Source organism: Berghia stephanieae, chromosome 1 (assembly GCF_034508935.2).
Source record: "Berghia stephanieae isolate SIO BIC M18660-M18661 chromosome 1, UCSD_Bste_1.3, whole genome shotgun sequence".
Lineage (NCBI taxonomy): Eukaryota > Metazoa > Mollusca > Gastropoda > Nudibranchia > Aeolidiidae > Berghia > Berghia stephanieae.
In genome coordinates this window covers 123,400,547-123,417,342 of record NC_088360.1, presented here as the reverse complement: position 1 = coordinate 123,417,342, position 16,796 = coordinate 123,400,547, and the positions used below count along the sequence as shown (strand labels likewise).

The 16,796-nt window shown below is 33.2% G+C and overlaps 2 protein-coding genes across 5 annotated transcripts in view; one reads left to right on the top strand and one right to left on the bottom strand.

Annotated features, from left to right (window-relative positions):
• The first annotated feature begins 823 nt into the window (after nucleotides 1-823).
• Nucleotides 824-12,004, top strand: LOC144962976 (uncharacterized). 4 transcript variants are annotated; one of them, XM_078896475.1, is made up of 6 exons: nucleotides 824-880; nucleotides 1,234-1,312; nucleotides 2,678-3,210; nucleotides 4,269-4,424; nucleotides 7,777-7,948; nucleotides 9,524-12,004. In XM_078896475.1, exons 3-6 carry the CDS (start codon nucleotides 2,949-2,951, stop codon nucleotides 9,585-9,587), a joined length of 654 nt encoding a protein of 217 aa, XP_078752601.1. In that variant the 5' UTR covers nucleotides 824-880; nucleotides 1,234-1,312; nucleotides 2,678-2,948; the 3' UTR covers nucleotides 9,588-12,004. The 4 variants fall into 4 exon arrangements, with proteins under 4 accessions (XP_078752601.1, XP_078752602.1, XP_078752603.1 ...); XM_078896476.1 differs by having other exon boundaries at nucleotides 1,234-1,304; nucleotides 9,524-10,894; XM_078896477.1 differs by having other exon boundaries at nucleotides 1,234-1,308; nucleotides 9,524-10,894.
• Nucleotides 12,005-12,086: 82 nt separating this feature from the next.
• Nucleotides 12,087-16,796, bottom strand: part of LOC144962977 (uncharacterized) — an 8,355-nt gene continuing 3,645 nt past the window's right edge. Inside the window, exons 2-4 of the mRNA XM_078896479.1 lie at nucleotides 16,373-16,550; nucleotides 15,011-15,178; nucleotides 12,087-13,474 (exon numbers count right to left, since the gene is read on the bottom strand). Coding sequence (XP_078752605.1) covers nucleotides 13,358-13,474; nucleotides 15,011-15,178; nucleotides 16,373-16,550 — 463 coding nt within the window. The 3' untranslated portion in view covers nucleotides 12,087-13,357. The remainder of the gene's footprint in view (nucleotides 13,475-15,010; nucleotides 15,179-16,372; nucleotides 16,551-16,796) is intronic.

Sequence of the window (16,796 nt, the reverse complement as noted above, 5' to 3'; positions counted from 1 at the left end):
CTAATACACTGACGACAGCACTGTCGTCGACATCTTCATCATTTTCATTATTTCAAAATTTTTAAGTTATTGTTTAACTGGGAACATTAGAGTGGTTCTTTTTCATTTTTCATTTTAGTATTGACCTTATGCTTAAGTAAACTTGTCAACTTCATCACCATCATAATAATCGTAATCATCATCATCATCATCATCATCATCATCATCATCATCATCATCATCATTATCATCATCGTCGTCGTCGTCGTCGTGATTATCACATCATCATCATTATCATCATTCGTCGTTTTCTTTTCGACAAGAAAATAAGTCAAGGTTTCTATTATATCCACCCCAATAAAGGTTGATAGTTTTATGGTCGCTACAAGTACAAGTGAATTTATTATACCTGCAATAAAATTGTCAATTTTCATTGCACGAAACCGTTCGGGCAAACTCTTTTCTAGTGGAAACATTACCATGCCATGTCTCATAAGAAAACATCCGTGTATTTTATTAAAATGATAAATGAATAAAAGTAAAAAAGGCAATCTCTCTCTCTCTCTCTCTCTCTCTCTCTCTCTCTCTCTCTCTCTCTCTCTCTCTCTCTCTCTTTCTCTTTGTTGGGTAATGTGTGGCAATGTGAACATAATATGTACAATCCAAGAGTCTGTGAATTTAACCTTTATCTATGAACAACCCAAAATGCCAGCTAGTCAAATCATACTGGCAATCACAATCATCGTATTATTTTGATGGGATGGCCATAATAATAATAATAATAATAATAATAATAATAATAATAATAATATAGTTGTAGTAAGAGACTGCGAATCGGACAGTAAATGAAAGATAAAGACACCGAGTGCTTTTACAGCAGTGCAGTTCTCTGACAAAACATGTTTTTAAATATAATTTTAGCTCGAAAACGTTTAATTCAAATCGATAGATTAAAACAACCCTCAATATTTCAATAAGTCGAAACATAAAGTATTCACGGAAGTCTCACACTTGACAAATTAAGAGCTCTTTGATATTTGAAGTCAAAGTTTTATGGTCAAAATGATACAATGTGTTTTGACAGAGAACGCTATAAATTTGTGATAACTCAGTGCCCCTGTTATAATTTAGGACTAGTAGTATATATATATATATATATATATATATATATATATATATATATATATATATATATATATATATATATATATATATATATATATATATATATATATATAAATGGTTGGTATCTAGTTTCATAATGGTCATTGATATCTTGAAATCAACTCGAGCATTCCGGACCACGTGGAAGTTTAGTTTATCGAGTTAGTAGGTTGGTTTTTGTGTTTTGTTAAAGTCTTTAATTATTATATCGACATGGTAAAACTAACAGTAATGATGATGGTGATGATTGGATAATAACAATAATAAATAGTGTTATTATTGTTGTTATTATTATTATTATTATCATTATTATTATTATTATTATTATTATTATTATTATTATTATTATATTTATTTATTAATTATTATTATTATTATTATTATTATTATTATTATTATTATTATTATTATTATCATTATTAATATTATTATTATTATTATTATCATTATTATTATTATTATTATTATTATTATTATTAATATTAATAATATTATTATTATTATTATTATTATTATTATTATTATTATTATTATTATTATTATTATTATTATTATTATTATTATTATTATTAATATTATTATTATCATGAACAATATTTCATAATCAGTTTTGTTACATTTTTGAAACTATTATTATTATGGTTTGCTTGTAACATTAATGGTAAATTCAATTCTGGCATTAACAATTACCGCAACTAAAAACGAGAACTTATATCTTCATATGATATGATTTACATAGCCATGTCTTTATTACGTGTCTGATTACAGTATGGAATATTGAGCTTATTTAATTGTTATTCGTATAAATGACAAAAATTTGTCTTGATTTTAAAGAATACATTTTAATTTTAAAACTGTAAACATAACAATTTTAAATAAATAAGTGAATATAGACACTCCGACACAACATGATTTTTAAAAATAAGAATAAAGCAGAGACGTGACGTCACACCCTCTACTATTCGGGTTCCAAAATCCTTGGAAGTGTGTATGTAATCAGTCATTCGGAGGACTAAAAATGAATAGGTTACATATTGAATCATAAGGTGGAGTAACAATTTTATTAGCAGGATGTATAGGTGGGTTCTAAGGATTGCGGGACGTAAAAGCGCGAGGATGGATGGCCTTTATTATTGACGACCAGAGACTAGAAAATAAGATGCCATCACTCTGAAACCAGAAGATCAATTATACAAAGTATGTATCCAGTCAGCGTAAAAATAATGATGATTCGTGATATAAAAGTTAAAAGCTGAACTAACCCAGATTGCAACTGGAAGAAGTCAAAGAATATATTTATTTACATGTCTGATTACCGAACGGAATTATAGGCTTGTTATCATACAATTTGTATTGGACACTATTTTACGGTTGTTTGAGAGTGTACTTCCAATGAAACCATAACAATTTGGGTTGTCCAATTTGTAAATAAGTACATTTAGGTAGGATTCCATATGGAATTCAATGTGAAAGAAATCACAATATCGATTTCTGTACCATGATTTAAGTCTTTATTTTTTTATATCTATTTCAGATTATAAGAAGATACAGTTGAAGCTTATAAATAATGCTCTCATAGGTTAGAATTCTTGGAGTGACGTAAAACAGAGGATTAACTCTCTAGAGCGGTATAGTTGTATATTATGCATAGATTCGAACTATGTAGCTGCAATTACTTAAGAAAAATTCAACAAGTTTTCTTCAAGGTGTTGAAAGGATAAACTGAGCAGCATATTTCGTAACAGGATTTAAAACAACAGTGTAATAGTTATTATCGTTACATTAAAATCAAAACAAATTTAACCATGTCGGCAACACTCCTCAGCCAGATCATTCTCGTATTTTCTATAATTGCTTTTGTTCTCTACGCCATTGGATTTGCCTGTCCTAATTGGTTGAAGCAAGACTTTGTTTTAAAACAAGTATTTCCAGTTACAATTCAGAATAACACAATGGTTTTTGACCTCAGTGTAGAATCTAACATGGGACTTCTAAAGTCGTGTGAAAAGAAGACACCCTTGATTCCTGGAAATACAAAGTCGGAGACCGATTGTGGTTCAGATGGAGGTAAGAATGAAGTTACGTCGTCTGGCATTCACTTTAATACCACGCGAAAATCAATTACTCTTTCTGGTGCTATAATATTGTAGGATAATAGTTTTGGTGATAATAAAAATTGTGTGCAATAGAAAACTGAAAAAAGCGCATACAAATGATAATGGAAAGAAATGTGTGGCAGCACAGAAAACTAAAGATGAAATCAAAAGAAAGATATGGTGAAAAAAAATATTTAGAATACAAGATTTGGTCAGCCGCCAGCCGTACCATGAATCCCAGTTGTTGTTTTTTTCCTTTTGCCATTTTGATTAGATATTGTTTTTGTTGGAGTTTTGTTTGTTTGTTTGTGTGTTGTTGTTGTTTTTGTTTTGTTTGTTTGTTTGTTTTTTTTTGTTTTGTTGTTTTTTTGTTGTTTTTTTTTTTTTTTTTGTTAAACACGACTTGTGTGTTTGGATGCGTGTATTTACACTGTATAATATAGTATTAGTGTGTGTATGTTGTTAATATTTAAGGTAGCTAGTTTATTCTATTTATTTGGGGGGGGGTCTCTTTTTGGTTTGGTTTTGTTCTTTGTTTTTTATTTCGTTTCTGACAGCGCTAGAAAAATAATTGTTGAGAATTGTTTTCAACTTGCAACACAACACATTCATGACAGGTACGCAAGTAGCATTTACAGCTGATCACAAACCATAGGCTTTTTGAAAGTAGTATATGTTTTTAACCGATTTTTTTAAAATGTTCAGAGATGGGGATTTTCTTAACGGAGCAGGGAGTTCATTCCAAGTAAGAGGGGCAAAGTGGGAGAAAGATCTTTCTCCAGCCTTTAATTTGGTCCTGGGTATTTCAAGCAGGTCGTTTGATGCCGACCGCAGTGTCCGAGGTGGTTTATAAACTGTGCACAGTTCCTGGAGGTAATTCGGGGTATGATTGTTGAGGCATTTGTAAACGCAAGTGGCTGCCTTGTGGTCGATGTGCTCACGCACTGGTAACCAGTGAACGTTGAAGAGTAGGGGTGTTGCTTCATCACATCGCTTTTTAATGTATTGTTTTGCTATTGTATTTTTCAGCAAAAGATTGGCAAAAGATTTCTGCAGGTCTGGCGATTGCTGGCCTCGTTCTTTCGGGGATCTCCCTAGTGATGAATACACTGACTGTGCTTCTATCCAAGTTGAAAGGCTGCAAAAAGCTTCGGATTTCTGTTGTTTTCATGAATATGATAACTGGTGAGCACCATTGTTATTTGTGACCCATTTCTTCCATCTGGTACAATTTCAAGAAAAGTCATACTAAAAATTGATTTTCAAAGTTTGAATCATAAAATCTGAGTTATTTTAGAATACTTTTATGGTCGAGAGCGAATAGTGTTTTTAACTGGGAAAAGAACCCAGATTTAATCAGTTTGATAGTTTTGACTTTTTTTGACTCCGTTTCCGCGCTTGGTTCACCTTGACATTTTACCATACTGAAGCGGCAGGTCATATTTTGTGAGGAGGTGAATCTCAATCAGATCACTTCATCTCCACCATACAGTACAGTTACAAAATGTTTTGTTTGTTTTACTGTTCAAAACTCCAATGCAGTGCAAGGTATATAACGCATATGGCCAAAGCTATTCACCGACACTTGATTGCTATGAGCACGAATATTTTTTAGATAGTTCTGTCAAAGTTTAGTCAAAGTCAAGTAAAGAAGACTACTTAAATCAATCAAAATACATTTTGAAAAACAACTTGGAAAATAGGAATGTCATTGAAGACAAAAGTTAAGTCAAGAATGTGTGATTTATTTACCCAGCCTGTAAGACTGTCTGAAGTAATCGGTGCACATTTAGTTTGACGAATAATTTTGCGAAGTCGTCTTTCCAAACTCAAGATTATTCTTTTTTTTTTTTTTAAACCGCGTGTAGGTACAAAATCTTCTCAGCTCTGCCACATATTTTTCTTCAAGTGACCTCTCAGTGTAAACGTAATCCTTCGAACTTCCCGATAATCCGTTAGATTTGACAAGCAATTGTGGTTGTTGTTGTTTTGTATTATTATTATTATTATTATTATTATTATTATTATTATTATTATTATTATTATTATTATTATTATTATTAATTATTATTATTATCATCATTGTTTTATTTTGTTCCTGCGTTTTTGTTTTGATTTTTGTATGTTTGTTTTGTTTTTTGTTTTGTTTTGTTTTGTTTTTTTTTGTTTTTTTTTGTTTTTTTTTTGGGGGGGGGGTTTGTTGGGTTTTTTTTTTTTGGTTTTTTTTTTTGTTGTTTTTTGTTTGTTTGTTTTTTGGTGTTTTTTTTTTTGGGGGGGGTGGGGTTGGGGGGGTTGGGTTTTGGTTTGTTTTCAAATCGCCTTTTAGTACTTTTCTTTTAGAACAGTGTATTTACAGGGATTTAGTTGTTTTGTTTTTTGTCTTTTTACTTGACACATCTGTTTAAGCACTGTATGTATCTTAGTATCCATATATAAATATCAATATTATAGAGGCACTTTTATTGAACTGTTTTATCAATTTGAGTAAAAATAGAATTTTGTATCTCATACTCATTCAATCCTCACTTTCACATTTGGTTTAGTGAAGCCTAATACCCTGTGGATGAATCGGCTTTATGTATCTATTATAAACATTGAAGTCTATATTTTTCTCCAACTTCTAAAGTACTGGTTCATGTTATCAGAAGACCGAGGTTGCATAAGACAGTACTTCAGTTGACGATATTAATTACCCCGTATTATTTACAGCTTCTTGTATTGATGCTGCACGTTTATGTAAAATGTTCACAATATTCGCCAACCGGATATAACGTAACAATACACAAAACTATGTGTAACCTTAAACGTTTATACTCTGATTAATATAATTTAGTGATAAACTAATCATTAAAATGGCTGGCTAAAACAATAAATAGCTGAGTGACGTCAATTTCTTTCCATCTACATGTAAGTTGAGCACTATTAGTTAATTTTTCGGGGGCTTGTTTTTTTAATAATCGTTTATTCTTAAAATATTATATGTGAGGTATAAAATTCGAAAGTATTCAAAACTCGAGGGAAACCTAACATTGTCAAGTTGTATTCAGATATTTTGTTCAACACATGAAAAATTGTATTTATCAAATTGGAGTGAAACAAATGCAATACTTTCTCCATAAGTAACTAGTATGTTTTGATGAAAATTTACCATAAACAATGCGGATAAATGTTCATTTATTCTATAATTGTTGATTTTACATTTAATAGATTTATGGTTATTCTGATTTTGAGGGTTGCACACTTTAGTGGCTACCTGCACATGTCGATATAAATATATATAATGAAGTCAAAAGCATTCTTATGATATATATTTTTTTTTTTTTGGTTTCATTACCTCCTCTTTGGATTCTTTTGACTCACGATCTAATTGTTTCGTCACTTCTTCTTTGAATTCTCGATTTACGATCTAAGTTTGTTTTATCTAACCTGGGTTTTTAAATAACGCGATATCCACTAAATGTGCTCAAAGTACTTGACAAGGGGTCCCAAGTCAACGGCAACACATCATGTGGGACGAGACATGACACCTGTTAGGCGATTTTACATTTATTGTTTTTGAGAGACACAGGGCTTTTTTTTTTAACTAGAGCTTTTATATAGCGCAATATCCACTAAACCTTCTCAAAACACTTTACAAATGCTCCTGACCAACAGCAACATGTAACATGTATAACTAGATATGACAACTTTTTTTCCCAACGCTGTTAACGGCCGGGTGCTCATTTTACACCTGAGTAAGGTGAGAGAATGTGAATAAAGAGCCTTTTCCAAGGACTCAACTACGGGGCGAGCGAGGCTAGAGCAAAAGACCTTCCGATCCGAAAGAGAGTCATACCAACAGCAACATGTAACATGTATAACTAGATATGACAACTTTTTTTCCCAACGCTGTTAACGGCCGGGTGCTCATTTTACACCTGAGTAAGGTGAGAGAATGTGAATAAAGAGCCTTTTCCAAGGACTCAACTACGGGGCGAGCGAGGCTAGAGCAAAAGACCTTCCGATCCGAAAGAGAGTCATACCAACAGCAACATGTAACATGTATAACTAGATATGACAATTTTTTTCCCACAGAGACAACGCTGTTAACGACCGGGTACTCATTTTACACCTGAATAGGGTGAGATAATGTGAATAGCCTTTTACAAGGACTCAACTTTGCGCCGCCGGATTGGGACTCGAATCGGAGACCTACAGATCAGAAATCGAGTGTCATACCACAAGATCGCAAAGTCACATTTTTATCAATATTATCAATTGGATTCAATAGTCTGATGTCACGTCGTCCAGCAACGTCGGCCATCGTGGTTCTTTTTATTCTTCATGCTGGCTAGAACTTTTCATATGTCTTGTGATCAGAATGTGTAAAAGTCAAAACATGATCTGATTTATAATGTTGTTTTTTTCCCTCTGGATACGCTTTTATGCTCGTCGGAGAAATATTTCATAAGGGCGTCCGCCATTGTTCCGATAGTTTAGAGCCAGTTACGACTGTTAGCTGAAGCGTATTCAGCAAATTACGCTCTTCTATTTTCAGTTGGCTGCATGATAGGAGCTATTATACTATACGCGGAAAATAAAGATATACAAGTAGCCCCACCCCTCCCAATAGAGATAACATACGACATCAGCTGGGCTTTCTACGTCTTTGTGGCTAGCTGTGGGGTGTACGCCTTCTTGATTGTGATCAACGTCGTCGATGCCATATGGTAAATACAAATAATACTAAATAGATAAAATACGATTCTATTAAAGGCTAGCAAAGTAAAAACACACAACTGTAACCATTACTCAAACGTATCTGTAACGTTTACCTTTTAGTATTAAGAGAACATTTCACTCTTTATTTGGTCAAAAACCGTATGTCCCTAATCGAGGGACAATTTGTGTGAAGAACTCTCAACACAGTAAATTCCCAGAATATTTACAACAAATTATAGTAGTTGTTAAGAGAGGAAAGATAACTCATTTGAAAGAGCACTTGCTAAATGACATAGCCTACTTTACTTTGGTCGATCCCAAATTACTAGACGTTTAACCTTTCGTAGCAGTCTAAAATGAACTGGGTAAGTTGGTGAATTGAATTTTTTCGGGCCTCCTTGCGAAGTTCTCAGAGAATGGTTATTACTGGCCGATTAGGTCACAGAAAACAGCTATATTTGTCGGATGGGTGGCTTCAAATTGACAGCTACGAACAATGATTTCGCTGTAACGTCTCAATAGTGTTCTACAAGACATTTAAAACCTGCCTTATAATTACTGTTATATTTTTTTTTTAAATAACCGTTTGACGTGTTTTAAAAGTCTAATCCTCCCATGTATTCATTATATGTGACGTACGTGTACTTATTTGCAGGTCTGATAACCTAAATTGCTATGGGCTCATTGTTGTAATGGAAATATTCTCAAACCAACACAAAATGTTGTCCATTACAACAATGTTAAATTAAGCCCATAATCATGTTCGGTGATCATACCTGAAAACATGTGCACCTAGTAGGTGACCTATCGAGTCAAAACATTATTGCGTCCGGGGGCGGGGGGGAACTGATTTAATTTTGAATTTCAATTTTACGCTTAACATGAGATGTTAGCGTGAGCATATTTAATTATACTATATCTGATTAATTTTAACTGAGAACTCCATTTACGATGAGTGACATATTTGAATAAATCTAGGCTGTTCTTTCATCCAATTAAACCTAAACGCCAAACCTCCCCCTTATCTTCCCCCCCCCCCCCTCCCTTTCATTTTCTGTCGCAACTTTTTCCATTCAAAGACATTTCCAATTTTAAGGCAGCCTGACTGTCAAAGATATGAATAAATGCACCATATTTTGACTTTATTTCTGTTCTTTACAATATCACCATCAAACCAACCACCACTACCAGCACCATCAGCCGCAAAGTAATACTACCACTACCACTTTCTTCACAATTATCAGTAATATAATCATCATCATTATCATTACCGGCCAGGACTACAATGTTAGTAGAGTTTAGAGAATTTTTGGGCATAAAACACTTTGTCTGATTAGAATCATGTAATTGCATACTTCCCTCCGTTTTACTTCTTGTTATTTTTATTCTTTTTTTGTTATTAGTTAGGCTAAACTGTTCGTGTTTGACTTTGTCGAATAAATTATAGTATAGTCAATAAAGAACAAATATATTCTTGGTATCACAAGAATGTATTTAGAATGCTTTTGGAGATATTTTTAAAAATTAAAATTCACAGTATTTTAGCTAAAAAATAATTTTTAGTTGATGTATTCCCTCAACAGGAGTCCTGGAAAGTCAGCCGTGAGCATTACAAAAGAACCAAGCGTTGCTTACGCCCATTATTGATGACAGCAGACAAGCTTCGATGCATAGGATGACGACAAGCACGTGCTTTATAATTTATGAGATGAACAAAACTCTTGCCTGATTTCTGGTCTATTCCTATGTTTTGTCTGACACTGTAACAGGCACAATGTTCAAATGTATTTATTGCAAAGACAAAAGTGCTGATTGTTCTATATTCCTTACGTGTAAATATTAGAGACGATTAACAAATATTGAATGGAATCGATATTGGATGGTGAAAATGTCTGACAGGACAGTTAACAAGCTATTAGTAAGTAAGGAAATCAGTTGTTTGGAATTGAGAAAAAAATCGTTTGTGTAATTGATGGACACTAGAGCTAAGATTTAGAATATTATTCGTTCTATACTTTTATTTTTAACTAACGTTTACCTCAAACTCAAACGTAAAGAAGAAGACGTGGTAGTTAAAATTGGGGTATTTACTACTCTCAAGTCACTGTGCTTTGTGTTTGTTAATGTATATTATATTACATCTAGTTGCATGTCTATTTATATTCATAAGTTAGTCATTAACTAACTGGTCTTCGTCTATATTTTCTGACATTATGACAAAGAAAAGAGATTAAAGTGTGGGTTGATAAATGTTTTGACAATGATGTCATCACAGATGAATTATTTATGTATTTTCTATGCAACAAATTTATCAAAATAACGTCCTTGAACGATAGATTTATATTACATCATCAATCTTGTGTAAATAAGAAGATCTCAATACGTATTTCACATGGTAGATTAATCGCATGAAAGAGACCGCTTAACTGCGGTACACTGAAAAAAAACAAGTTTTTGAAATTTTGGCCGTGAAATTCATTCTTCTATATCGATCGATTATAATGACCCTCATCTTAGCAACAAACAAAAAAAAACACACAAAAAAAACACAAAAAAATAAAAATAAAAACAAAACAAACAAAACAAAAAACAAAAAACTCTCTCAAACCTATGTCTTTGCGAAGGAAAATGTGTACAAAATACCTTTCCTTGATTTTCTTAATTAAGAGATTTCTCCCCACGAGTTAACAAATTGCGGGCTCGAACACACAAATTTAATTTTTAGTCTTGTGTTTCTGAAACAGTACCTCTACACAATGGCAATGCGAATGTTGTCAACTTGTAAATATGTATAATTATGAACCTTATGATTCAGAAGTAATATTAGAGTGAAATATTATTATTTGATATGGCTAAAAGAGGAAAATTGCCCCGACAATTTTGCTCTATTTTTTTATTCATAAATTACATACATTTATACGGAATCTTTTCGATAAAGTTTTTTTTTCTTTTTCCTTTTTTATTTATCTTTGTTTTTTGTTGCTGTTGTTGTTCTTTTGTTTTTTGTGGGGTTTTTTTTTTTTTTTTTGTTTTTTTTTTTTTGGGGGGGGGGGGAATTGTTGTTGTTTTTTGGGTTATTTTGTTTTATTTGTAGTTTTTACACTTAAAGCGGCTTATTTCAGGACAATGACGGTTTTTAACTTCTGACAATTAAAAAAAAAAACTTATATATTCATGACAAGTTATTTAAGTAATTAAAAAGTTTAAGATTTTCCTGCTGTGAGTAAAGATTGTTTAAATGCTAATACCGACATGTACTAGTTTACAAGTCTGATTACTCATATTGGTGCGGCATCATTGTTGTAATGGGAAGTACATTCCATTATTACTACGTACAACAATGTTACATCCAGCTGACAATTACGTTCGACTATCAGTCCTGCTAATATGTGCATTGGGGTAAAACCAATCCTATGATCAGCCTATGACAATCTCAGGTTCAACAAAAAAAATCGCAATGTTCTACTAGGCCTAATGGCGCCACCTCGTGTGGTCAGCCCACATAATCTAACACTGGAGCATCCCTTGCTTTTTACCCTTGCCTGGTGTTAAGCCAAGTTAGAAAACAATTCACTATTTGAAGCAATGAATGTATTTAGAAATAAAATCATAATAATAATAATATAGTAATAATACAGTAATATAGTGCGGCTATGTGGTCTTGTGGTATGCCACTCACTTTCGTATCGGAAGGTCCTGGGTTGAAGCCTCGCTCGGCGTATAGTTGAGTCCTTGGAAAAGACTCTTTACTGACATTCTCTCGCCGTACTTAGGTGTAAAATGAGTACCATGCCGTTAACAGCGTTGTCTCTGTCGGAAAAAAATTGTAATATCGCCCAACAGGCGCCATGTCTCGTTCTTCATGTTACATGTTGCTGTTGGTCAGGGAACACTTGTAAAGCTTTGAGCACGTTTAGTGGATATTGCCCTATATAAAAGCTCAAGCTCAAGTTTGTTTGTTTTTTAATAGATACAGATAAAAAGCCTTAGGGATTGTATTCAAACGTGGACACTCATTACCACTTTGTTCCTTGAATATTAATAAAATTCTCATTACATAAAAAGTTACTGTTTGTATATTTGATAAACTACTACTCCTTGATATATTTCATTAAAATAATAGACAAAAACGATTAAACAATGAGAAATCATTGAATAAAATATTGATTTTATTTGGTATTCAACCCTCTCCTTACCACCCATAGGAAAATCGTTACATTCGTTACGATGCATCCAACAGTGTTCTCATTCTGATTGCTTTTGTTATAGTTAAGCTAAAAAAACGCGACACTTTGTTGCAGAGCCCATTTTTTGTGAACAGATTAAAGAATATAGCTATTCTACTCGTTACTATCTGCTTGAAAAATCTATCTTTGTGTTGGTTGAGTATGAAGTTTCGGGTATAACTCACTCTAAAAATAGCTGGTAAGGAGAGAGTTAAAGAATACAAGACGGGTTCTTGCAACAACAACAAAATTATTAAATGAAACAATTCAATGATGTGTGATGAAAAGGAAGAAAATCGAAGATAATGAGTACAATCTGTAGGTTTTAAAAGAAGGGTAAAATAAAAGGATATGGGGAAGCACGATTCATCATACTAACACATAGAGAACCATCTCCAAAGTACATCCAAGGAATACAAATTAAGTTAAGAAAAAAAAGTCTTACACCATAAATCCATAAAACAAGGCACCAATGAAGAAAACAATCTTAATCCAAACCATTTTATACTGGTTCAAAACAAAACGTCTCTTATGCAAGTGCAAACCACCAAAAATTTGAAAACTTTGGAAATGTTGATACCAACAGGCTCGGAACAGGAAATAATGAAACAGCCACAATTTCTGACAAAAGCAAGAAACGGTGCTGCAGGAATAATTTAAATACATTCAAAAAATGTTCTGATACACCGAGAGAGCGCGCGCGCGCGCGCGCGCGAGAGAGAGAGAGAGAGAGAGAGAGAGAGAGAGAGAGAGAGAGAGAGTAAACAGGGTAGGCAAAACGATATCAACAAGAAAAACTCGTGAGAAGAAATTTCTTAAACAAGAGGTTCTTTAAACCTACACACACACGCACGCACACATACACAAAACATACATGCGCGCGCACACAAACATGAGAGAGAGAGAGAGAGAGAGAGAGAGAGAGAGAGAGAGAGAAAATAGATAGATAGATAGATAGATAGATAGATAGATAGATAGATAGATAGATAGATAGGAGGGGAGGTAGGAAAACGATGAGTGGTGATCATGACAATACTATAATATATTAGAGTACACGGTCGTTGGTGTAAATCATGGCCAAACTGTAGTTTCGTCATGGTGGTGATAGATATACGCAGAGAAAACAAACGATAAATAGGAGGGGGGTTTAATTTCTATTGCTGTACTAGTAATTAATGAAACACGGGTTGTTTAGCGTGCTACATACATTGGATCACTTGGCAAATCATGCAATTTGGTCACGGGATTACAGTTTTCACAGGAGCATTTTCTCCCAAACTTGAACTCCAGGTCGACAGGTATTGGTGTCTGGGGAGTGAAGGGTGAATAATGTCAATAATTTATTATAGGCAACGAGAACTATCGAGATGTCCATCAAAGAATAATGAAACATTTCAACTGTTTATTGTGCGGCTATGTGGTCTAGTGGTATGACACTCGCTTTCGGATCGGAAAGTCCTGGGTTCGAGCCTCGCGTTCGGCGCATAGTTGAGTCCTTGGAAAAGGCTCTTTACTCACATTCTCTCACCGTAAAACGAGTACCTGGCCGTTAACAGCGTTGTCTTTGTCCGTCCGAAAAATTGTAATATCGCCTAACAGGCGTTATGTACCGTCCTACGTGATAAATGTTGCTTTTGACCAGGGACACTTTGTAAAAGCGCTTTGAGCACATTTAGCGGATATTGCGCTATATAAAGCTCAATTATTTATTATTTATTTATTGGCAAATCGCGAAGAAAAATTGCAATGCTAAATTTTTCTCTATTCGCACTTTACATTTTCGTCAGTCTTTCTGTAATATTCTTCTATGTCACTAGATGATCAAACTATACATAGTGAAATTGTTTATTAATTACAGATTTTTCCAACTTCTTGATGCAGTACAACTTTGATGCAGTACCCTTTTCATATTGGGTCAACCACTTTTAAAGCAATGAGACACTCTTCTTCATATCCCTCTAAAAGACACTTTTCTTCTATTTTTTTTTCTAATCTGCTTTGTTTTCGAAAATAAATATCCACTTTGAAAACCTAACAGTGAAAATATTTACCAACCGAGTGAGGTAAGAAGTACTTGACCTGCTGAATGACATTATAATAGGTGTTGTTTGTCTATATCAGTAATCAATATCAAAAACATGAAAATATCTGAAGAGTGCAATGCCGGAAAGAGCAGAAATTAAAAAAACAAGAAAAATCGCTCCAACAAATTTGCCTTCCTCACTGTATGATACACAGCTTTTCCTTGCACTGTCGCACTCTGAAAAAAAACAACAACTCCTTTTCAAAAGTTTGGCCAGAAAACTCGTCCTTAAAATTTCGATTAAGTAAAACGACCCTCATCTTGTCAACGGCTCTCAAACTAGGACTATAAGGAAGTTATCAAGGAGGTATCAGGTTTGAAAGTTTTTGAAAAGATATGGGTGTTTTGATCCATCGGTTTTCTGCTTTTCTAAATTTAAAAGATAGTTGTATATACAGATTACGACAGTGCAGTTGAGGGGTAGATTTTTAACTCAAGAATGTAGTTGAGTACGTGTTAACTTCAGTAGCTACTTGTCACACTATATGATAAAGGTGACCCTTTACGTCGATCTGGTATTATGTCGGAATAAACCAGATAAAGAAAACTGAGTCTTAAGTCAAAGTGACCAGAATTTGGAAAATTAGAATTTTTTATGTTAATAAAAACAGACTCATAGACTCACTCTCCTAAATGGCGTAATTTACTTTCCGTAACTCAAATTTTATATCTAGAGATTGTAAAGTTCCATTTTTTTAAGCATCGGTGGTTATCCGGACATAGTACCATTGTGATACGATTGGTCACAAATACCAACTTACCAAAATGGGGAGGTTCGATCTTTTCAGGCAGATCTTGGATTCGTCAAAGTCGTGTTCGTTTTCCAAAGTGCCTTTCCAAGTCATGTGCTCACGAGATCTTCCGATGTTCTTCAAGCAGAGTATGGCTGGTGTGGATATGATGATGATGATTATGATGACCACAAGGATCTGATGAAGAGAAACACGGGGGTCGACAACACCGCAATCTTGATTATCTGATTTTCAACTAGCAAATTATTTAATCGTAGGTTTTATTTTAAATTTGATGTGCCTTTTTTTTTTAATTTGTTCAACAATTGCCAGACAGATGAGAGACAATCGGACTCAATTCACGCACCATCGTTGTTGCTACACTCATCTGATTGTTTTCTTTGATCGTTACCTAGAAACAGATCTTTGTAGACTTACTGTCATGTCGTTCTCAATTGATTATACATTGCTCCACTCAACTCTGACGTGCATGATTATTGTAAGAGTGTTGGTACAAAAAGGACGCCTGACAGGTTACCAGTACTTTATGAAATGAAAATATGGTTCCATATGGCTTCATGTGGGAATAAATGAAACATTAGGAAACGCATTGAGAATGGTTGATCCGTGGAAATGCTCTATATAAATGTTCATAGCTTTTTATTTTATTTATTAATGAAATAATAGCACTGGAACTCTTTCCAATTATGGAAGTTTACGAACAGCCAAAAGACACAGGATGATTTTATCCCATCTGAGAATTGCCATTGTAGGAATACTATGTTATGGTACGATATTGGCCTGGCATGGCATTTTTTTTTTGTTGTTTTTTTTTTTTTTTTTTGTTGTTTTTTTTTTTTTTTTTGGTATTTTTTTAATTTTTTTTTGTTTTTTTGCATCGCTTGCGGCCTCAAAAAATCGCAAAATATCATTGATTTGCATCGCGGCCGCAAATGTGCAATTTTTTGCAAATTTTCGAGATTTTGAAAAAAAAAAGAGGGGGGTGGGGAGAAATAATTTTTTTTTAAGCATTAATAAAAAAAGAAAAGAAGACGTTTGCTTTTTTTTTTTTTCTTTTAATTTGATAACTCGAGTAGAACGTGAAAGATAATTAAATAAGAGTAGTTTCTTTTTTTACTATCTCATTCGCTTCCATTTTACTGGCGCTGATATGACCTTACATTTGTTGCAAGCGCCGTGAAGCCCTTAAAAATAAACAAATACTAATCTCTTTCATGAATTAATTATTGGGTTTTAGGAAAATTAATCGCAAATTTTTGGATTTTGGGACACTTAAAATAGCATTGTGGTTATAGTATACCATAGCATCCTGGACACTAGAGTGTTGTATTGTAAACATAATATTATAAATTAAAATGATATGATAATTACATAGGACGTCACTTCACATCGCCATTGAGGTTTAAAGGCGCCGGTGCATACGTTGTAGTCTGAAGACATATCATCCAATATTATCTCAGTGCAGTTGGTGAATATTCCAGCCTTGACATTTAAAGGAATCAATGTCATATTACAACATCTGCAAGGTGGATCTATTATTCTGCTATCTCTGGAAGAGAAAGGATAATATATATATATATATATATATATATATATATATATATATATATATATATATATATATATATATATATATGTGTGTGTGTGTGTGTGTATATATATATATATATATATATATATATATATATATATATATATATATATATATATATATCCATATATATTAAATTCAATTCTAAACTTTACAGGTAGCCAGTTTAGGTCCTCCAAAATGGGGGTTAAAATTCTCGCATCT

Bases quoted from the DNA above. Each gene is read 5' to 3' on its own strand.
- LOC144962976 (XM_078896475.1), top strand. From the start codon at position 2,949: ATGTCGGCAACACTCCTCAGCCAGATCATTCTCGTATTTTCTATAATT. The intron at 3,211-4,268 runs GTAAGAATGAAG...TGTATTTTTCAG, and splicing joins CGATTGTGGTTCAGATGGAG to CAAAAGATTGGCAAAAGATT. The intron at 7,949-9,523 runs GTAAATACAAAT...TTCCCTCAACAG, and splicing joins AACGTCGTCGATGCCATATG to GAGTCCTGGAAAGTCAGCCG.